Source organism: Psittacula echo, assembly GCF_963264785.1.
Source record: "Psittacula echo genome assembly, chromosome: 1".
NCBI classification, from domain to species: domain Eukaryota; kingdom Metazoa; phylum Chordata; class Aves; order Psittaciformes; family Psittacidae; genus Psittacula; species Psittacula echo.
Window position 1 is genome coordinate 118,369,111 of NC_137735.1, and position 23,230 is coordinate 118,392,340.

Below are 23,230 nucleotides of genomic sequence, written 5' to 3' on the forward strand. Positions count from 1 at the left end.
AGATTTATTTTAATCTTCCAGAACTGAAATGTTTCCTGCAGTTGCTGTCTATGTTCATCTGTGTAAGAAACTAATTCCTCTAACTGCTTATCTAAACAGCACTTAAAATATACCATCCTCTATATGATATTTAAAGACACTTCTTAAGGTGTGCATATAGCTGTGCAGGTGATTCATTTCCTTGGCAAAACACTATATCCAGACTAAGGGACATTAAATTTGCTGTTGAGTTAGTGTTTCTGAAATGGTGAAAGAAAAATAAATATCCTTCAGGTAGGTATTGCACAGAACTTAGCTTAACTGTTTACATACTGTAGGAGAGTGCAGATGCTTAGAACTTAAGAATGTCATATGGAATGACATTGCATATGCTGTTGTTTAATGCCAGTGCTCTTCTGCAACAGGTTTTTGGTAACGTGTATCATTCTGCTGTGTTAGGAACACATGGGTTGCCCTACTTCTGAAGTCCATATAGCAAACTAGTTAGGACATAGACTAAACTGTAGTACTGCACCATCTGGTGGCCTTTAACTTGTACAGGGTTCATTAACGTTTCTTTGGGACAACTTGGACAGTGTCTATCATCAACAGGAGGATTTTATGTTAAGATCTTTAAAGACAACATTAAGGTTTCTGTTTTATTTACATTTCCCCATGCTTGTGTGGAACTTACTTGATTCAGTAGAATGTTAGGTGCTTACATTAAAATAGTCTTTCAGGCTTGGTGCATTCAAAGTGAATTCCGACCAAGGGTATAATAGCTTCTATTACATAAGTTGGTGCATCCTGTTATATTTCATTGTGTTTTTCTTTTTCTACTAGGGTATTGCAGGAACAGATGTAGCTAAAGAAGCTTCTGATATTATCCTTACAGACGACAACTTCACAAGTATTGTTAAAGCAGTTATGTGGGGACGAAATGTGTATGACAGCATCTCCAAATTTCTTCAGTTCCAGCTTACTGTCAATGTAGTAGCAGTAATTGTTGCTTTTACAGGAGCATGCATAACACAAGTACGTACTGGTGGTGGATTGTTTAGCTAATAATGGTTGAAAATGTCATGACTGATTAATTCTTGAATTCAAACTTTCAGTTAAACATTAGTCCAAAGATCATAGTGTTCCTCAGAACATGCCCATGTTGTATAATAAATGCCTCTAATAGCTGCAATTTGTTCACTTTTATTGGAGGGTTTATGTATCTATCTTTATAGGATTCTCCACTTAAAGCTGTGCAGATGCTGTGGGTAAATCTCATAATGGACACATTAGCTTCTCTTGCCCTGGCAACAGAACCACCTACTGAAGCTCTGCTGTTGCGAAAGCCTTATGGTAGAAACAAGCCTTTGATTTCTCGTACAATGATGAAGAACATCTTGGGTCATGCATTCTACCAACTCGTAGTGGTCTTCACACTCCTCTTTGCTGGTAAGAATACTGAGGCTTCACAAAGTTATCCTAAAAGTTATACAGAGATGTGATTGTAAAACTAATTTTTTTGTTGTAGTATGTATGTGTAAAAACACCAATTAAGCTGCTGATAAATGCTTTTTAAACACAGGTGAGAGAATTTTTGATATCGACAGCGGAAGAAATGCACCTCTGCACGCTCCTCCTTCAGAGCATTATACTATTGTATTTAACACATTTGTGATGATGCAGCTCTTTAATGAAATTAATGCCCGGAAAATCCATGGTGAGAGAAATGTGTTTGAAGGAATCTTCAACAATGCTATCTTCTGTTCTATTGTTCTGGGGACATTCTTTGTGCAGGTAAGTAAATTCTTGGGGGGTGGGGGGACCAAATTTGTAGTAGTTTAAGCAATACAAGTGTATGCACCTCTGTTTCACATTGTTAGTTCACTTATTCTCCCATGTTTAGGCATTTTTTTAGATGACACTTCTTCAGAAGCTACTCTTATTTTCAGGGTTGCACTCTGCAGAACAGCAGAGTGACTGTTGGGCAGCAAACCTAAATATGTAGAAATTACTCCTGACAGCAACTGTGTTCCCTTTATAAACTTGGTGGGCTGTCCTCCCAAATAAGTAACTCCTGAGTTGTTGTCTCAGTGTTTTATTCTGTATTAATAAAAGAAGATACTCTTGGGATTTTCAGCTGTCAGGTTGTCCTCCTTAATGGTCAATACTGTCTGCTTTTCATGCCTGTCGTGCTACTTGAATTGCTGATTCTCCAGGGCACACTTTCATGCATATAATTCCTATGCAGAGGGATACCTTGCTCATTAGGGCCCATACAGCTTTTTCTAATAGTAGGTAAGTCAGTAGGAGCTCATTTATTTTAATTTCTGAGATCTCTACCCATTCTCCTAAGATTTACTGCATAGATGTCACACTGTGATTATTTAAAGTCTGACATTTACCACTTGTGGGATACATAGTAATATTCTGTAGAATTATTTCTGAAGTGTTTTATGTCTTATGGATCTACAACTTGTGTTAGTAGAAACTGATTAATAAACTGGGTTCTTAAATGGGTGATGATCATATGATAAATAACCACTGTAAATTTGTAGCATCGAATATATGATGTAATTGTGAAACAGAACTGCAAACAAAATGAAGTAGTCAACAGGTTTTTGTGATTGTGACTGTTGAAGAAAAATAGGTAGTTGTTGAAATACTGAAAAGCTGAAGACGATAGGTTTGGAAAGTTGCTCAAACTGCCGAGACAGTGGATGTGTAGGCTTAATAAAATGGAAAATCCTGTGTTGTAATGCAGAGTTGTCTCTAGTGATCTTGAAACATTTTCTGGTAACAGGTCACTGATACATGTTGTTCAATGATGTTGCTCTTCACAGATAATTATTGTGCAGTTTGGTGGGAAGCCTTTCAGTTGCTCAGAACTCTCAATTGAACAGTGGCTGTGGTCCATTTTCCTGGGCATGGGAACACTACTTTGGGGCCAGGTAAACTAGCTTTTTCAAAATGCCAAATACCTACCGCATTAAAATACTTTACACGGAATATGAAAAATACAGTGTCTTTAATATTCAGATCATTCAAGTGGACTGTATGAATATATGGAGATGAACAGTAAATACTGATTAAAATTGACTAGTTCAATAGCCAGAAAGTCTTTAGGTGAATATTCCTTACTCTGAATTGGTCAATTAGTTACACTTCATAACTAGATGCTATGGCTGGTTTATGCTTAATAACTTTTAACTAGAAGAAGCTGTAGTTACCTTTAAAATATGAAATTATATCTTTAGTCAGATAAGTACTAGAAGTTCTGTAAGAATACAGATGCAGTGAACATGTTAATGTTGAAATATATTTAACTTTGCAATGAATGATTTTCTTGAAAAATCAGATCTGTTAAACTTGCCAGTATTTTCTTGATTTAAAAACTTCTGGAGTAGCAAGAAATGCAGCAAAACTGAAAACCAACTTTCTCTGAATCTTCATTTGCATAATTATGAAATGATTGGAAAGTTCTCTTCCCTGTTAAGCTACTGCATTTTGATTTTTATTTCCTCCCTCGCTTAGGGTTTCATTACTATTGCATGCACAACAGTGCTGGTAAGCAGCAAGCTGATTTACATGAAACTTTAGAGCAACAGAGTTTTCCATTATTTAATGACATACTTGTCTAAACTTTTCATACCACATGAAGAGTTTTCCATTACAGTATCTTTCCTTCCATTATGAAAAGGACACTTCAGGTTTCAGTATAAAATTGGTAGGGTGAATTTCAGTTGTAAGTACATACATATATATATATATATATGCATATTCTGCAAGTGGGTATAAGCTTTTTAATAAGGTTTTCTGGAAAATTAATAATTAAAAAATTAAAATCAAATAGAGTCACTTTGAGGTTCAAAAGTAGCCTAGAAAAAAATCAAGATGGTTTGAAATACCTTTGACCCAAAGCGTCTTGCAAGGGCAGAGCTTCCCTGCTGCAGTTCATGCTGCTCTAGCATCTCATTAAAGCCAAAGAACTTTTGATTTTCTGGGAATAATAGAAATTGAAGTGTGATCTGGGAGCATTCATAATAGCAATTTCAGCATAAAGGGCTGTTTATCTTGCTTTTGGAGCAGTCTTTTTCCTCTGCAGCTGCTGAAATGGTCGTCTAGGTTTGTGATGGTCAAGGAAAGCAGTCTTGGAACTGGTCTGGATCTGCTAGATGGGACGTATCAAAAGATGACTCCCCTTAACTACATAGTTCACCAGAATAGCCCTGAAGGTGGGGATGAAAAGGAAAGCTGGAATGGCCATATGTAGCTTTTGTTTAGTTTAAGATAGTGTATACCAAGTTTCAAAGTAACAGTTTGGGACAGGGTTTTTGAAACATCACTTACCTTGCAAATGGATTGCTACCTTCCAGGTCACAAAAGAATGCATGTCTGTTCTATATTTCTGAAGTAACTATTGCTACTTTCATTAAGTGATCATAGAATCATAGAATAGTGTTAGGGTTGGAAAAGACCCTCAGATCATCTAGTTCCAACCCCCCTGCCATGGGCAGGGACACCCCACACTAAACCAGGTCAACCAAGGCTCTGTCCAACCTGGCCTTGAACACCGCCAGGGATGGAGCATTCACAGCTTCCCTGGGCAACCCATTCCAGTGCCTCACCATCCTCACAGTAAAGAATTTCTTCCTTATATCCAATCTAAACTTCCCCTGTTTAAGTTTGAACCCGTTACCCCTTGTCCTATCACTGCAGTCCTTAATGAAGAGTCCCTCCCCAGGACCCTTATAAGCCCCCTTCAGATACTGGAAGGCTGCTATGAGGTCTCCACGCAGCCTTCTTTTCTCCAGGCTGAACAGCCCCAACTTTCTCAGCCTGTCTTCATGCGGGAGGTGCTCCAGTCCCCTGATCATCCTCGTGGCCCTCCTCCGGACTTGTTCCAATGATATATCTCATTTGAGGTAACACATTATGCTCATCAAATGGATGGAGCTCTGAAAGCTGTAGATTCAAGCACAGTCAACAGAATTAATGGCTTTTGTATTTCTAGTACTGCTTCTTCCTAGCATAGTCAAGTAATGTGAAAGTGGAATTCTGTGTCCCTAGCAAGGATGATTTGTAGTCCAGGTTTATATTTCACATATCAGTTCAAGTGGTAAGAATATTCATAGCTTTGTAGCTATTCAGGGATCCCTCTACATTGATGCATTTATCCCATTTACAGAATTTGTGTTTTTTCAACTTTGCTAATTGTATGTAGGATATTATGTTAAGCCTCACGTCTGGTATTTCTTTTTCCTTTATTTTCTTCTTCTTTTTTTTTTTTTTTTTTTTTTAAAAGAATAATCCTGATTCATATTTTTCATTCACCGATAGTTGATTTCAACAATTCCAACCAGCCGCCTGAAATTCCTTAAAGAAGCTGGTCATGGAACACAAAAGGAAGAGATTCCTGAAGAAGAACTAGCAGAAGACGTAGAGGAAATAGATCACGCTGAGAGAGAATTACGTCGTGGTCAGATCTTGTGGTTTAGGGGCCTAAACAGGATACAAACTCAGGTATGGTCTTGAAAAAGGTAGGACACGGGGGGTGTTATGAGGGAAATCTCTCCATCTCCGGTCCTTTGACTAAGGTGGCAGTTCTAACTCGTGTGACTGAGACTGTCAAAAGGGGGGATGGATGGATGGATGTGTAATCCCTCAGTCCTCTGTTTTCTTCAGCTCTAAATGCAACTCTTGCCTGTGTATCTCTCTATTAAAAAAAGTGCCTTTTCTCTTTACTTTTTGTGTGTTATAGATGGGATGGTCCTTTCTCTTGTTCTCTCTCTCTCTTGCTGAGCAAGCTGTCACAATCTCTGATTCCTTGCAGATGGATGTAGTGAATGCTTTCCAGAGTGGAAGTACCATTCAGGGGGCTCTAAGGCGGCAACCCTCCATCGCCAGCCAGCACCATGATGTAACAAATATTTCTACCCCTACACATGTAGTGTTTTCCTCTACTACTGCTTCTACTACTGTGGGGTGTGAGTGTGTGTTCCTAAAGTGCATGAAATTAACATTTCCTAATTCACGTACCTAACGTTTCTCATTTTCTCCTTAGTACTTAAAATCATCGTTCAGGCTTTTATAGAGCTCTTCCACAAAGTGGAGTCCTCAAGACTTTTTTTTCTTAGAGGGCTGAGAACAGGTGGAACAGTTTCAACAAAAGACTTTAATGTGAAAGCTGTGAGCCTGCACATTCTGTGCCTTCATCCATTTGTGTACAGGGGGATGTTTAAGATAAAATGGGAAAACTGTTGTAAATGTTCGAGTATATGCCTCTTAGTGTGACTTCCATTGAGTAAGTGAATAAACTGTGTAGTCATGGATCCAGGTCAACCAAATAGATGTTTTGTACTATAGCACAAGTGATACTTAAGGTAAACAAGCTGATGGGAAACCAAATGGTATGTTAAAAATATGAATGTAGTTAGAATATGGAACACTAAATATATTTTCTTTGTAGCCTGTAAGGAGCTTCTGAATCTCTGCTTTTGTTGGACCTTTTTAACTGAATAACACAACTTTCTCAACATCAGGATTCAGGTGGCGAAACAAGGCTTCTAAAATGCATGCAAGTCAGAAGAACTCTCCGTTAGCTCATATAAAAGGAAAATAAGGTTTAAGCATTGAATTTTCAAATTGCCATTCAAATCTGAAGGGGTTTTTCTCTCTAGGTTCTTCTGGCAGCAGTTCATAAGCCATCAGTGAAAGTAAAGATTGCCTTACCTTAATTCTGCCCTTCTTATATTGTGCTCTAAGTGGCATTTTGGTTACAGCCTTCCTCTCTGTAGAGGCTAGGGATTTAGTTACTCGTGTATATAAGTTTAAACTCTGGAGTCTGAAGACACATAACAGTTGTAGTTGGATACTGATAGCTAATATCTATTGCTGAACGAGTTTTCCATCTTAATTATATATTCCATGTTAACTTCCTTCTTAAATTTCCTAGAGACTGGTTAAATAATTGTTTCTTAAAACTGAGAGGGCTTTTCTTTCCCACCTGCTTTTTAAACTTTCAGATTACCAGATGGATGAAGACCCTTAATTTCAGGAGCTGTCTTAAAAGAAATGTTCTCTCTTGTTTTTGTTTTGGTTTTTTTTTTGTGGTTTTTTTTTTTTTTTTGTGGGTTTTTTTTGTTGTTGTTTTTTTTTTGTTTGTTTGTGGGTTTTTTGGGTTTTGGTTTTTTTTTTTTTTGGGGGGTGGGCTGGGGTTTTTTTTGGCTTTGGCCAGAATTCCTGTGTGAGCTTCACCAAGTGTTTACCTCTGTACTTGTTCTCCATTGGTGAGACAGTATTTTCCTACCTCGCAGTAGTGTTAAGAAGCTCAGCTCACAAATACACATGCCTCAAGAATATGAAATGTGAAAAGTAGATTTAACAGTAAGGATGCACAGGATTGCATCTCCTAGTTAAAATGCTAATTAGTAACCTGTATCCCTAACTACACTCAAGAACATTAATTAGACATTCAGAACTCTCTAGAGAGCAACTTCATGCCATGCTGCCATTTGATCAGAATCTAAAGGGCACTGCAGCATCTCATTGCATCAAATGACCAATGCAGATATGGAGCCACAATAGCAGAGAACTAGTTTTTGATCCTTACTAAGTAGTACAGCCTTCTGCTACACCTCCAGGACAGCAACTTTTGATAACTAATAAGTATTAATGGGAAGCAGATGCGTTACTTCATTATGTCTCTTTTTCAGAGCTGTTTGTTGGAAAATTGTTCAGCTGTTCCTATGAAGTGAGGCTGCAACTCTTAAGCAGCCATCTGGCTAGAAGGATTTGAAGTGCTTACTGCATTCCTTTGCCATTCTGTTACTAATATGAGGAAGGTCTCATGACAGTATAAATTGCACTTAACAAATTGTCTTGTTTGCTCCTTACTTAATGCAATTTATTTATAGTTATCCCTCTCATCTAATTGTCTTTAGTAGTTGAAAATAAAGCCTTCGAAACACTAGATTTAAATATAACTTAAAACACTGATAGTCTGATTTCTGCCTTCATGGCTGGATTCTTTGAGGATCTTGATTTCATAGGAGTGTCTAGACCACTTGTTTAATATGCATTCTGCATGGAAATCAAGACTATTGTGGGTATACTTATATTCCTATGATAATTACATCTGTCCTGTTAAACCAAAAAATGTTTTCCATTCCTGCTTATGTTCTAACTTACCATCTGTAAGCAATGAAAAAGCAGTCCCACGAGGCAGTCATATTTCATTCTGCCACATAAATCAGTGGTGCAGTGGGATGCAACATGCCAAATAAAGGCATTGCAAACTTTTAGTCTGGCATTGTCACTGCTGATTTTTCTTGGTAAGTGCCAAGACAGTTTATGCAGCTTGCTTGACTTGTTTAAAGCTCATGTAACATGCCAACTCCTTAACAGCATGCTCTATTTTTTCATGTGATGAACAGTAAAGTATTAGCTGCTGTTGTAATCTTTTATTTCTCAAGGACATACATCCTGTTCCCTGCCCTCCCTGTATTCATAGTTATGTCCCCTCCTTGTGTGTGTGCCCCCCTGCTCCTGCCCCAGTTTTCATTGGTAATGGGGCTCAGCTCTGTAAAATGGGGCCATGTTGCTTTTGAGTAAAATTCTTTGTGCAAGTACTCTGAGGGGCTAGGGGTGGGGAACAGCGCTGTTTCTGGACGTCAAAGAACATGGTCAGAACCTAAGACTCTCATAATGTGCAGTGATTCTGTGGTAACAAATCTGATAATGCCTTGCTTTTGGGGAGCACTTCTCTGTTTTCAGTGAGGTTGGCTGGTGTATTTTAGCTGCTTTTGAAGTCTGCTTGACCGTCCACCTTCATTCCTTCACCTGGAAGTCACTTTATTTTTACTACCAAGGAACTCTATGGGAGCACTAGTGACAACACATTTCTCAGCTTGAAACAAGTCATCTTGGAAGTACTTAAAAATATCTTTAAATTGGACTTACTGTTTGTCACAGTAAGTTCTTGTTTACTCAAGGTTGCTCTGCTGCTTATTATACAACAGAGGAGGTTTGGGATGAAACTGCTTTGATGAGTACACCCGGAGTAGAGATGTTGAGAACTGAACAGGGAGCTAACGGATGGGGGAAACTGTATCTTGATAAAAGGGTTGGACAAATGGGTTACTGACTGCTCCCTAACCTTTGTTTTGTCAATGCAAGAATGAATTCTGAATTCCTGTATTTGGTGAAGGAAATGTGTGGGGTGGGAGGGAAAAGGGTGAGTGGGCAGGAGGTTTCATCATTCACATCACAATTTGGAAAGCTTAAATTCAAGTCAATCCTGGACATGCACAGTTTGCAAAATGAAGGTGTACTTTATTCTACCTTATTTCAGTCTAGAGTGTTATGCATTCCATAAACTTAGCTTTTTGACTTGAAGAACATTAGTTAGGAAATGAAAGGACTTGAAATAATATTCTCCCTGGGAATTTTGTCCATGAATTCAGTGTAAATTGAAGACTCGAGCAAAGGCTGATCACCTGGTTTTCTCATACTTGGTGCTACTTGAATAGTCTCTTCAATGTTACAACCTGTCGTGGCTACGTAGTTGTACAATACAGTATTCAGTTTCCTAGTTCTGGTCTTAAGTTTCCAAAGCACTCTTCAGTAAAGAGCTTTCTCTAGTGTCGTAAATGGGTATATACTCGAATATTTACAGCTGTTACAGTGGTATTCTTTTTTGCATGACTCTTTGTAAGTGTCCAGTCATTGTGACATTGGCTTACACTTGCTTGGCTTTTTCATAGTCAGTTGACATCCTAATTCCTAGCATGAGAATTAGTAACCCTTTTATCCTCTAACTTATTTCCAGCCTCTTCCCTCTTGCCCCACTCCCACCTCCCCCAAGTATTCCAATAAAACACTCACTGAGATTTAATTTGTGAATAAGTAAATAATTGTTGGCCTCACTTCTGAAAAACACTTAGCCCATATTAGATAATTGAACCATTCTAGTGCTATGAATGAATCTTAGGCCCTTCAGCTTTTTGCAGTACTTGTACAATTTTTATTCCTGTTGTGTAGACTGGCAGTGCTTTACTGAAACGCTCTTCATTTTTACAGTTTATTGCAAGTTCCACTGCATCATACACAAATTTGATTCACTCATGTCTAGCTGTTTGTGGATTCAAACTCATAAGAACCATGCCATTGCCAGAAGCCTGCAGCATTCTAACAACCTTTTTTCTTTGTTCACAGATCCGAGTGGTGAATGCATTTCGTAGCTCCTTGTATGAGGGGCTAGAGAAACCTGAGACACGAAGTTCAATTCACAATTTTATGACGCATCCTGAGTTTAGAATAGAAGACTCCGAGCCTCATATTCCCCTTATTGATGATACTGATGCTGAAGATGATGCTCCAACAAAACGCAACTCTACTCCCCCACCCTCTCCCAATAAAAATAACAATGCGGTTGACAGTGGAATTCACCTTACAACAGACATGAACAAGTCTGCTACCTCTTCATCCCCAGGGAGCCCGCTACATAGTTTGGAAACATCACTCTGATTGTAAGCTGAATGTTAACACACTAGCTGCATTGTAAAGAAATTGAAACTGGGTCTCTTCACACATTATGATGGACAAGATGATATTCTTGTCTCGGACTTCAACAGAAGACACTCTTGTACGAATGTAGATTTATTTTTTTAAAAAACAGAAGCTTTCTGCCAGACTGGAGGGTGCTTTTCTGGGGTGGGAGTAATAATGAACTCTGACAGATAAACAGTAACTCAGCATAAGTGACCTGTGGATCATCTGTTGTACTTAAGAATGGTCCTGAACAGTGTGTTAGCAGAGCTTTAGTTTATCATGATCCTTTTCTGAGGGAAAGGCTGGGAAGGGCAAGGAGGCCCTGGATCGTTGAATTGATACTTTAATTTCTGCTGTTGGCTGTTAATAATTTGGATTATTTATGTTTATAAATGATACAGATCTGTTTACAAGGTTTGTAGATACTTTTTTGTTCCTGTTCATAGATGGGAAGCTTCCTTATAAATGATGCAGAGAAAAAGTAAAAAAAGAAAAAAAAACCACCAAAAAAACCAAAACAAAACAAACAAAAAAAAACTAGTCCTTCAAATACTGCTGTATTTTCAGGAAAAGGGTGTTTCTATTGAAACTGTACTAAATTTTGCCTGCAGTTTACCTTGTTAAATATTGTAGATAAATTGCTACTACTAATAGCCAAATAGATAACACTAATGCTTTGTAAAAACATGAGCAGTGGTGTTCTAATGAAGTTATGGCCTCTGTCCTAATTAGTTTCTTAAATACATTTACTACTTAATGGTTTTGAAACAATTGTTTAATTTTTAAAAATTTTGAGAAACATACTGAATAACTTTTGTTCAGAACTTAGTAGGATTGTTTAATGCAGGACATCAATCTGTGATGGAACTTGCTTGAAATATTTCTGTTATCTCGGGCAAAATGGATTAAATCAAAATACATCAGAATCTTAGTCCTTTGTTTTTGTCTAAACATGTTAGTTTAGTGCTGTCTTGGTGAACTGTGAGTGGAACTGTGATTTTTATTTTATTTTTTTTCTAATCTATAGAATCCTTCATGCAGCATGAGGGCTGTTGGCATTTTGAAAGGTTGTTAGTGGGTAGCATACATGTTCTCCTTTTTGTTTTTGGAACTTGTTTGTAAACATGAATAAATCTGCCCTTTTGTTAAAATAAAATTGCAGCAATGGTTTCTTACAGATTATTTTTTCTTCTCAGCTTCTTCACTGGAAACACTGAAAAAATACTCTTGTATTGCTGGTTAACTTTACACTGCAATTTCAAGATGGTAACAGCCCCACTAACAATAGTACTTTGGGTAAATGGAGTCATGGTGGCTGCCTCCAGAATGAATGTAAGCTAAAGTACTCAAAAGTCTTCACTGAGCCAAAAGGATACTCCTCGGGAATGAATAGGTCTGCCTGAAATTCTGAGACTTTCTGTGAGTACTGCGTGATAAATGTATCCCTGACCACGTAAGCAGGGGAAACTGAGAACTGACATACAGCACAGGTGAAAATACATTTTTCAGTTGATTAACATCTTGTGCCCCAAAACTGACGTGCCTAGCGATTGACTGAAGTTATGATCTGCCTCAAGGATGATGGAACAGTACTTGATCTAGTACTTCCTCATGTTTTCTAGGTCTGATACAGCTTAGAAGAGCAACCGAAGAGATGAATTATGAACTCTGTTTCTTCCTTTGTCCTTCTAGTTTTGTGTTCTTTAAAACAGCGAGTGGTTTGGGTTTTTTTGCCAAATAATCAAGAATTTTGGAGAGTTTTAAAGGAGTCTCTTCAAAGGAGTTCAGAAACTAAGCTGGTAATGAGGGAGAAGATAATACTAGAGCAAAGGGCAGAAATGAGCAGGTTAGGAAGCTCAGGCGTGTCTCTTCCTTGTGGTGGGATATATGCATGCTTGGGTTTGTCCTTTAGTGGATGATGCTCAACCTGTAGCACTGTATCCCACTGTCTGCCACTCCTGAATTCAGTCTTTTCTATTGTACTTAAGTAAATACACTGAATTCTAGGCAAGGAGGGGGTTGCACTTGACACTTTGTATAGTGATTTCTCCCACATATTTCTAGCACTTAAGTCATATTTCTTACCTAGAGTGCTTGGTAGGGAGATCAGTTTCTATTGAAGCTGTTTTCTCCCTACTAGAATAGTCTGATAAGTATTGGCTTAAAATGACAAGAGTTTCTTTACCCATGAAGTACACTGCCATGTGCGAAAGTATCTTCATTTAAGTTCATTAACGCATCATAATTTAACTTCATATGATGACAGACTAATTTTTCTCTGTCTTCTAGCTGTGATCATGACTGCATGTTAACTTTTTTGGAATAAAGTCTACACTTTAGCCTTTTGAGGGAGGATGAGAAGGTGAATGTAAGCTTTGTGAATTGGTGTCCTCGATTCTGTTAACAGGAAACCTCTTTGCAGAAACAAGGAGAGGTTGTTGAAGAGTGGGGTATGCTTTCCTCGTGATCTCAAGAAATCATAACATGTTGCCTAGATTATGAAATGATTTTCACTGAGCTCATGAGGCCTTCATTGCCTTTCTGGTTGTAAGGTTTACTTGTCTTTCTTCCTGTAACTGAAATAAATAAAAGTGCTGTTCATCAGTCTGTATGGGGACTGAAATTCTTGAATGTCAGTACAGTACTGATTTAAACCTGAAATGCGTGGCAACGCTGTAAAATAGCTCTTGCTACAGCTTTAAGTGCATTCCCTTTTGAGAGGTCATGGTGTACGTGGCATCAAGCAATAGTAACTTATAAATGCAGTTCTAGACCGAAGACTGTTTGAAGTGGCTTAAAATGCAGTATTCTGGGTAGGATGTCTACTATACATGTGTACAAGACATGTTAGGACATATAATCTTGGCTTTGAGGGAGGGGTTGAAAATTGTAGTGTAAGGGACTCATTTTTTCTGTATTGGTCTTAACAGGAAGATGAAAATGCTGCATCACAAAGTAGTCTGGAGAGAACAATGGAAACAAATGCCTTAATGCCATACCAATGGGTAAATGCAGCAAGTGTAAGCAGCCAAAATATATGAACTCTCAGACTCTCTTACAATAAAAGGAAGTTTTCCAATGTGTTTCAAAGTAAGCAAGCAAATGTAATTTTCATGGAAAGATAACTCATGTGTGGCTGGCTGTATTGGGAAGTTATTCCAAAGGCCTTGATAAGTTCAGTTTCTACTGTGAGGGGTGCCAGCCTCCACAGACCCCTGGAGGAATTCAGATCAAATCAAGCCTTGCATAAATTAAAGTTGAATGCCTGAATGTACTGATACAAATACTTGTTTCTAAAGAGCTCTTGCTTTTTTCCACCTTTACCCTCTTCCCCAAGCAGTGCATATCCTCTGATCCTACAGATTACAAGCCCTCACTGAAATACCTTAGCTTTGTTGAATGAGCCTGGCCAGAATGGAGGGTCCAGCTCCACCCTATCTCCAGACTGAACTGGTCTGCTTATTCAGGGCCATGTCACAGGAAGTTGTGGGCTAGAATCAATAGCCTTAAAGCTATTCCTGCTTATCTTCTCCCCTGGACTGTACACCTAACCACCTTCTTCAAGAGACTGCAGCATCTATCAAGGAGGTGCAGCTTACACAGTGTCTAAACCGAAAGCTTCCTACAGGTATCACTTGTCCTTCTTGTTCAAAGTAATGTCTCCTTTAATCGGTTGTCACACCAGAACAAGTTGCCCAAAGAAGTGGTAAATGCTCCATTCCTGGCACTGTTCAAGGCCAGGTTGGACGGGGCTTTGAGCAACCTGGTGTAGTGGAAGGTGTCCCTGCCCATGGCAGGGGGTTGGAACTGTATGGTCTTGAGCACCTTTCCAACCTAAGCCATTCTATGATTCTAGAATGAGGATTTGCTTAAAAAGCAGGATGGGCTTAAGCACCTAAAAGCATTAAAAAGTTAGCTTACTAGACAGATAACCTGAGCAAAGAGACCGTTCTAGTTGCAAAGCATAGAGTTGGTGCTTACACTGCAAATTTCACAAAGCAGAGAGTATTCCTCCATAAGGGAAAAAAACTGGATGTGGCTCTTATGCTTTCATAGTAACTCAGAAGCATTAATAGGAAATTATATATAAAGTGGAGGAGAGATTGACATAGTTTATGTTCAAAACATGAGCAACTACAAAGGAAGCAAGCAACTTTCTCCTGTCCTGTATGGAGCAGGCAGAGGACTTTGTTCTGTGTTCACATACAACTTTATGATCACTTCAGATCTTGTCAGTGTTCTGAGTATATTCCTGTAAAAGATAGATAAGGATACCGGGCATTGCAGAAAATGGGCAGTAACTTGCTTCAGCCATATCTGGTTGTTAAGATTTAGTGAATTCCTCTGTAACTCTGCTACTGCTATGTGAAATCTCATTTTCTAAAAATGTATAAAATTGTTAAGTTGAAAAGGGTTCCTTGGCTTACTCTTACTGGAAGATGGTGGGAAAATGGGGATTTCTGAGAATTAATGGCTTTTGGTTGATGGAAGTGAACATTCTGGAATATTGGAACATCACCTGGCATCAAATTCTGGTGTAGTGACATGTATGAACCCAACTCTGAAGCAGCAGTTACTTGCTGAAACGGAAGTATGCAGTGTGCACAGCTTTGATTCATTGCAAAGCTAGTGGTATCTCATAGTACTCTAAACATCTTCATCTGCTTTCCTAGGCTGTCTCTCTGACAGGGCATGAAGCTGAAGTATGCTGGAAGACCGTAAGTACGATCATACAGAAAGCTTTCTATGGCTTCCTCCTTAGCAAGGACACAATCTTGGCATTGCTTCATGACAATTGCTGAGGCACAAAGTGAATGCTAGCTTTTCCTCTTTAAAAGCTTTCAGAGTCTCCTGTAGAGAATCAGTGTATGGTTAAGATGCTTCTACACTTGGAGTGAATAGCCACCCAGAACTTCTGATTTAAGGTACTACAATGGAAACCTCAAACCACTCTACACATAAACCCTAGATGATGCATTGTCTTTGACAATTTGAGTTTTACAAATACAGAATTTAACTTGACACTTTCCCTCTTGTACAAGTTGGTTGCTCTGATGGCTCTGTACCTCTGGTGTACCTCTGATGGTAGGTACAATGCATCTTCAGTGATGATGCAGTAAGCTAGTCTCAAGATCTCCTGAAGGTAAGCCTCTATCTGGCTGGTATTTGTGGGGACACACAGAGCTCATTTTGAATACTGTGCTGGCAGCTACTGTGTAGTGGTTTGTGCTCTGTATTTTAGGAGAGAGTAAAATTACCAATTTAGAACATTCAGATCGTTGTCAGAGGACCTGTCAAAAGATACGTGAGTCAGACATTATATGAAATAGGGAGCTCTTGGAATTGCTGTTTTGGTAGGAAGCAAGAGGATTTGCTTTCTGACAACACTACTTTTAAAGATTGGAAGGTATGTCTTCACCATTTATTGGTCATTAATATTCTGATCAGTGTATCAACCTAATTCATTGAGTACCATCATCAAAAACAACTGTATTAAATCAGTGGTTTAAAAAAAAAATAAAAAATACTCTGGAAAAGGTACTTTGTTGTATTTTAATTTCCCAAAAGATGAGTAATTCCTAGCTTTTTTCCTTGTACAAAATCAACCATGCTCTGTTCTAATAAATATGGTATTAATATAGACCTAACCGAAAACTTGGCATCTTCTCCTCCTCCCTTCCAGCCTGCCAAGGACTATTGGGAATCAGTGAGGGACAGACAGAGTAAGAGGTGCAATTGTGGATTTGTCTCCTTTATCATCTTTTACTTTACGATCTTCTGCCTTCTACTTCAAATGTCACCCGCTATCAGTAAACACTGGAAAACTGCTGTGCACTGTGGCTGTTTTTGTTCCCAGTGAAAGGTCTTTAATGTACTCCTTCCACTTTTTAATTGGAGAATTAGGTTTTAGGCTAAGAATGAAAGTAAGAATGAGCAGCAGATAATGAACATTTAAGACCAAATGTTTCTTCCATGTAGTTCATAAAAGACCCCGTGATGTTTGTTTGTACCTCTGTGCCTGCTAATATGAAAGCACGTCAGATTATAGACAAGCTCTACACATAGAGGGACTTTGGACATGCTTGCAGATATGCAGGTGCTGAGAATTAGGATAACACTTTTACATTTAAGTCTGGGGCAGGAAACTTCAAAAGCATTATGTCTTATAGTAGACATTTGTCAGATATACCTTCAAGACCCGCTTCAGCAAAAAGTCCTAAGGGCAGGACTTTGAAAATGAGCATAAAAGGCCTATAAGGACTTAATAGGGAAAATACATGCAAAGGCAAGTAGATATACAATAAACTATCTACTTACTTGAACGAGTGTAGTGATCCTCACCTGCAGACCCCTGTACATGGAGGAGTGATTGATCCACAACACAATTAACATGAGCAGATGCAGGCTGTGCTGTGCTGCACAGATCCCTTTGCTGCAGGTGACAGACACCTGTTTAACAGCCCCTTTTCCTCCCCACCACACAACCTCACAACAAGCACCAAGCTCTTCAGCTGCATAGGGGTCTAATTTGCCACAGCTATGCATGTGTGGTTGATGGAATCACAGGAGAGAGCCAGACTTTTCTCTGTGGTGCCCACTGACAGGACAGAGGACAACGGGCACAAGCTACATGTGAAATTCTGCCTGGAGGTTATGGAGTTTCCATTCTTGTGGACACTCAAAACCCAACTAGGCAGAGCCCTGAGAGCTGTGCTATAGCTAACCCTGCTTTGAGTGGGAGGTGTACTAGGTGATCTCCAGAGGTCCCTGCCAGCCTCAGCCATTCTGCGATCCTGAAATTCCTGAGCAGGAGGTATAGTTCTATAGGGGTTTCTCCATTAGCCTCATTATTTCACCACATAGATAGAATTTAGCAAAGAAATCAGTCACTGGAGTGATCAAATCTGAGCCAAAGCAAGAAAGGAACTTTTTAGGCTTGCTGATATTTGCTGCTGTAGAGCTTACTGAGATAGCAGACCTTGTGTTGCTTCTGCTGTATTAAACCTTTTTGAATGATGACTGACTGGAAAGTCAAAATTTAATGTCTTGAGGAGGCATCAATGATAACTATGTTTTGTTAAGACACGATGGGCCTTCTGGAATCCTGACGTGCCAAGTAACCATCTAAGCAATTCTGATGATAGCTCTTCTGAAATGAAACTCATACTGTTGTTTCTCTAATGGGGAAGAAAATTTGTCACTCTACCTTAAAAATGTATATTTTTCAAAACCAGTTCTTTCCACGCATCTTGTCAAAAGAGCTTCCCTATGAGTTGCTGTGGACAACAGAACTGAGAGACATTGCCACTTAAAAAGTACTTCCAAAGTTATATGATTAAGCACAAGCAATTCTTCCTTGCCTCTTTTTTTTAACTAAAACACTACAGCTTTCAGTCTTTAAGTTACTGCATGCAAGATGATATCTATGCTTGCTGGCCTCTTAAGTATCCTAGAGCATGTCCTACAACAGAGGGACTCAGGTTGTCTAAACATCACCAGTGACTTCAATCTCTTTTGGAAAGACAGGGCCATTAGGTGCATACGATAGGGGATAGCATATGTGCACTGAAGAAAACATGCAGTTCCCATTCCTCTGTAGGACCATCTTCCAGTCAATATAAGCATGCATTTTTCTCTTTTTTTTAGCAGCTATTCCTCGTTTGTCCGATGTGAGCAACATGATGTTTGGTGCAAATAATGTTACTTGTTTTTACAGTTGTTAAAAGTGTTCTCTAGTGGGCTGAACTTACACTAACATTGAATCTTGAAGTCTTCAGTGGTGATATTTTTAGATTTCAGAGGTGGTCAGGAATTAAGTTGCTGGTCATGAATTAAAAGCTCCTTGTAGGAAGCTTCAGGTACCTTGGTTTTTTTATTCATTTATTTTTAACTCCCAGTGAATCTTAGTAAAGGGTATTGAAGCTTAAACTGGATTTGAGCTTTTCTCATCCCCTGTTCAGAGAGGAACCTGCAGGAGAGCTTAGTTGTTACTGTTCAGTGCTAAACTGCAGAGATTTTGTGTGGCTTCTAATCCCTGCCCCTCTCCCTCTTTCCTGAGCTTGTCCCGGCATCATGCAATGCAGCTCTGCAGACAGCTGTTTGGGAAGATATTCTGAGCTCTGAAGAGGGATACTGGGTTAAATCAGTATTCCAGTGTTCAAAACAACAGCTTGTTCAGTTATTCTTTTGTGGAGATGGGAGACTATTTAGCAGCAAATATAACTCTTCAGTGAGGAAAATTCACAGCCTTTTTATCTTTGCAGGTATGGAAGGAATGATGTTCCGTGCAGCTCTGTTTCGAGCATGAGTTTGCATTAGATGAATTCCCAAGGCCCCTTCCAACGTGTGTTACCCTGTGATCCTGTTTTTAAACTTTCTTCAGTAGGTACCTGTTGAACTTTGCTTGTGCCTTCCAATATTTGTGTTTTACACTACAAGCCAGACATGCTTAGCCACTTCAGGGCTGTAATTCACACGAAAGCCCACACGTTTTAATGTGATCTCCAGAAAGCTGTGCTTCAGAGCTGTGGAAAGCAGCTGCCCCTCAAGGAAGAAGAGGATTTCTCACTCTGCTTTCTCTTTCAAATCTTTCAGGTGTATGGAGAATAAAACTCGTAGCTATTTCTAAGGAAAACTAAAAGCTGACTTGCTTACGATTCGTGTGGTTTCACTCCCCTTCTTTCTACCCCTTGCAAGAACCTGCTCCTTTTTCTCAAAGCTACTGTAGGTTTTTTTCCCCTGGATTTATACATTTAAGATCAGTTTATAAAGAAAGAAAGTTCTTTTTCAGGCATATAAAGTTAACAAAACCTGTATTATTCTTCTAACTGGTCAAGAATAAAGAGCACCAAAAAATATATTTTCAGTTACAGAAGCCTATAATTTAAATGGAATTGAGAAGCTGGTTTTTCTCTTTCCCTTGGTTCATAGCGTACTGGTGTTACAGGCTTTTATCTACTTGAGCAAAGTATTAGTGAAATCAAATTATATTCAATATCAGTTCTGCTGTTACATACAAATGCTCCCTCTTTTGCCTTGAGTTACAGAAGTACTTTGTTAGAGAGAACTTACTCTTATATCAGATTTGGAGTCTCTTTTTACTGGTGCTCAGATAATTGCATATAAAACTTCAAATGCTAATGTAGGAAGTCTGACATTACAAAACTGTCATTCTGGTCTTAAAAAGGATGTCAAATAGTCCACATGTGAGCTGCGTAGTAAAACTAGCTGGCTGGCTTGGCCAAATGTTAAAGTAATATGAGATGATACAAATAGAAATTTGACATTCTAAGTCTTGAAAAAAATAGCTGGGTTTCTGCAAAAAAGTTGTCATGGCCTTCTTTCTGTTATAAATAGCACGTTGCTTTTGAAATGAAACCAGATTTAAACAAGTACATATAGAAGATGTGGGCGAGTTCCCTATACCACTAAATCTTAATATGCTGCATTCTGGCTCTCTATCCTAAAGGTGCAGAAATAACTTGAATTTTCTTCTGCAGGGCCAGTATATTGCAGTATGCCTCATTTGAAATGTATTAATGTTTCAACAGAAGATGAACTTTACAGCAGGAGTTTAAATTTATTCTGAACTGTCATTTTGAAGGAGCTTGGGATAGCAGGGGTCCCCAGCCATACTGCAGGCATGTCAATGCTTGAATACAATTATCACACCTTCAAATCTCACTGACTTTATTCTTTTTCAAAAGGGCCACAAAGAGTCCAAGTCTGAACATCAACCAGATGATCATGTGTCAGCTTGATACCAATCTACATGATCAGCACTTTAAATGAAGAAGTGCTACGGGCTTTTTGATCACTGGATGAGGAGTGTGAGCTGATAAAATACCACTCAAGAATATTACTTTACATCAGCTTTCTTCATTACTGTCCCTGAAGGCAATCAGCATAACCAATAGACCCCTCAGTGCTTGTCTTCTGGAGTCATGCTTGATCTCTGATAATCACTGTCAAGAAGACTTGAGATGCTGAAGCACAGTCCTGCATGAACACAGTTTGAAACATTGCATTTGGATTGATTCTCAGTTCAACAGTTAAGCTGCAGATAGTTATTTCAAAACTGACTAATTCCGCGACATTGCGATATACAAGACAAGTGCTTCTGTGGCTTTCTTGCCTTGCTTCAGTCTTGCAAGGTTTGATGGTTGGTTGTACTGTAACTTGGAAATCAGGCCTTTCAGGAAACTTCATGGAGAAATACGTTTAACTGCTAATCACCCTAATAAAATTAGACAGACCAAGAGGTTTGCTTTTCTGGGGTGAAGAGTAATGTTATGAAATAAAAGGGCCTAGCCATTTCAAAGAAGGGAATTTGAGAGAGGAGTGTTATTTCTCTGTTAATGCTTTTTGCTGCTGATACTCCACAATTTCCAAGCTTTTCAACAAGTTTCGACACTTGTCAAGGAGGATCTCCTGGGGCTGGGCATCTCTTTTACTATCCCAGTGGAAATCACGGCCAAGTTGCAACCTGTTAAACATCCGTATAGTCAGTTTTGTCTGTTGTTCAGCAAAACTGTACCTGTTCTGAGCAATCTGCTCTTCCTGTTCACAGGGGTGTGTGATCACATTCAACTGAGCCTTACACACAGCAGGGCTGTAGTCCATGATGCTGCTCAGCTTACCTGCTCTGTTCCTGCAGTGTCCCATCAGTTGTGCCATCTTCTGCAACAGCATGGTGGGTGAACCACACCAGAACAACTTCTGGGTGAACTGCTGCTGCTGCAAGCCAATGCTTGTTGGATGCTGTCAGCTGCAAGGGCTGTTCTCTGGACAGCCTAACTCAAAGAGAAAGGTGCTCCCTCCATATCTCCACAGTAACTAGAGGTGGAGACAGCAACAGCTAGAATACTGTGGGTGAAGGAAGTTAAGTGGGAGCTGAAAGGGGAGAGTGGAAATCAAAACATGAGCAATGAGGAGATGGCTGAAAGCTTCAAACGAAGCAAAGCAGGATAACAGGATAGGAGTGAGAGGAGCAAAACCAAGGAATATACAAGTTGAAAACTGTGTATTTAAAAGCAGGCTCCTCCACCTCAAGGCACTAATGCCAGGCGTGCTATGAACTATGCTGTCAGCTCATACTTTTGTCTGAGCATCATCTTATTTTGGTTTGGAGAAAAATCTGCTATGATCTGTGCTGTGAATCTGAATACCAAAATTTGACAACCACTATGGATCACTGTATGACTTAACATTAGTGATGATTGGTTGGAGGGAGTGCAACAAGGTGGAATACCAGATATTCGAAGTAAACTGATGTAAGAAACTTAATCTAGTGCTTTTTATTTAAAATAACAAAATTTAATATGGCTAATACAATTAATTGGCATATCACAGTAAAAAGTGCCTGTGTGCACTGTTCATGTGCTTTTGGTGAAGATGTAAGTTTCACAATCATATTCAATACTATGGCAGGAAAATTTCCTTACAGCAGGAGTGATCTTGAGGGACAGCTCTTGTAGCAAGCACATAAGACTCTTTTCTGACAACTGGGAAATTCAAAGCACACCCTGTCTGTTCATGGGTGTTTATACTAACAGCAGGCTGTGTTCCTCCAAACAAAAGTCTATTTAAGGATGAATTCTCCTAAACTAGAGTCAAAGTTGCCAGCAAACAATTTCCAAGTAAGAATTAGTGCAAAATGCAAGCAGTGCACAGAATACGTTGGGTGCTATCATCTCTGAACAGGCTGCCTTGCGATCATTTTAGCATGAATTTAATATTTCATCTCCATCACAGAGAGACTGTGTGGTGTAAAAATACTGGTTAGCCTGCAGCCTCACAGCATACTGAAGGCAGACTGCCTGTGTTAGTTCTGAATGGGCAGAAGCCATCAAAGCGTGCTTCTGTGCGATTCCTGCTACCGCATCTGCAAAAGCTGCAGTGCCCAAATATCCCTTCTCGCTTTGAAAGGGAAGGTGCTTTGACTTCTGCTCTCCTTTCTGTAGTACATCAGTACAGTGATACTGATGCGCTGCATAGCTTGTCTGCTACAAGGCCCTGTTGACCCTCCCCACAGCTGGGACCACAGTACTGACTATCACTGTAAAATGTCCTGTGGAATCCCAAATGGATTGTGATGGAGATTCTGGGTATAGTGTGTCTGTATGCAGCAGCCTTGCTATTGGAAGTGTGCAAAATGATAAAAGCAAGTAATGTTTTGTTATACAGCAAAATGCTAAAGGAAACTTGAGCAGTGTTCTCACAAACTTGTTTTAACAAGAAAAACGGGGGCATTCTTCCCTGCTCATTTTGTGATACTAAGCAGATGCTGCCTTCTGCTTCCCTCCACTGTACAGTATGTGGGTTGTTCAGCCATTCAGAAGTCATCCCTCTCTGAAACATTATGCTGAGATCAGCATAACTTTTCATAATATTACAGCCCCTGTGAGAAATCATAGAGCAAGCTGACACACATTCAGCTAGGCATTTATACAGCTGCCTTGCAGGAGAGGAAGTTTAAAAATAGAAGGTGTGGGGAAGACACTTGCAGTTTTGACTTTCCACCCCCAAAATGACCCACTATATTTGCATGCTTCACCAGTGGAATAGGGCACATTGATTAGATTTTTATCATTTCATACGCAGCATCTGACAAGGTGTAACTACACCACTTACTCTTTGAATGAAACCAGCGTCCAACTGTCTCATTTATGATGTCAGCTTTTATACTTTATGCAGGCATGCA

The 23,230-nt window shown here is 39.2% G+C and overlaps 1 protein-coding gene across 14 annotated transcripts in view; it reads left to right on the forward strand.

The window, feature by feature from the left end:
- ATP2B1 (ATPase plasma membrane Ca2+ transporting 1) overlaps positions 1-11,887 on the forward strand; it is a 35,535-nt gene extending 23,648 nt beyond the window's left edge. For 9 of the 14 annotated variants that reach the window (XM_080611255.1, XM_080611248.1, XM_080611256.1 and 6 more), the window contains 6 exons: positions 823-1,014; positions 1,215-1,428; positions 1,562-1,773; positions 2,820-2,927; positions 5,317-5,499; positions 10,192-11,887. In XM_080611255.1, coding sequence (XP_080467381.1) covers positions 823-1,014; positions 1,215-1,428; positions 1,562-1,773; positions 2,820-2,927; positions 5,317-5,499; positions 10,192-10,503 — 1,221 coding nt within the window. In that variant the 3' untranslated portion in view covers positions 10,504-11,887. Of the gene's footprint in view, positions 1-822; positions 1,015-1,214; positions 1,429-1,561; positions 1,774-2,819; positions 2,928-5,316; positions 5,500-5,737; positions 5,897-10,191 lie in introns of all 14 variants that reach the window. The other 5 variants (XM_080611253.1, XM_080611254.1, XM_080611258.1 and 2 more) reach the window with 3 other exon arrangements.
- The last annotated feature ends 11,343 nt before the right edge of the window (positions 11,888-23,230 follow it).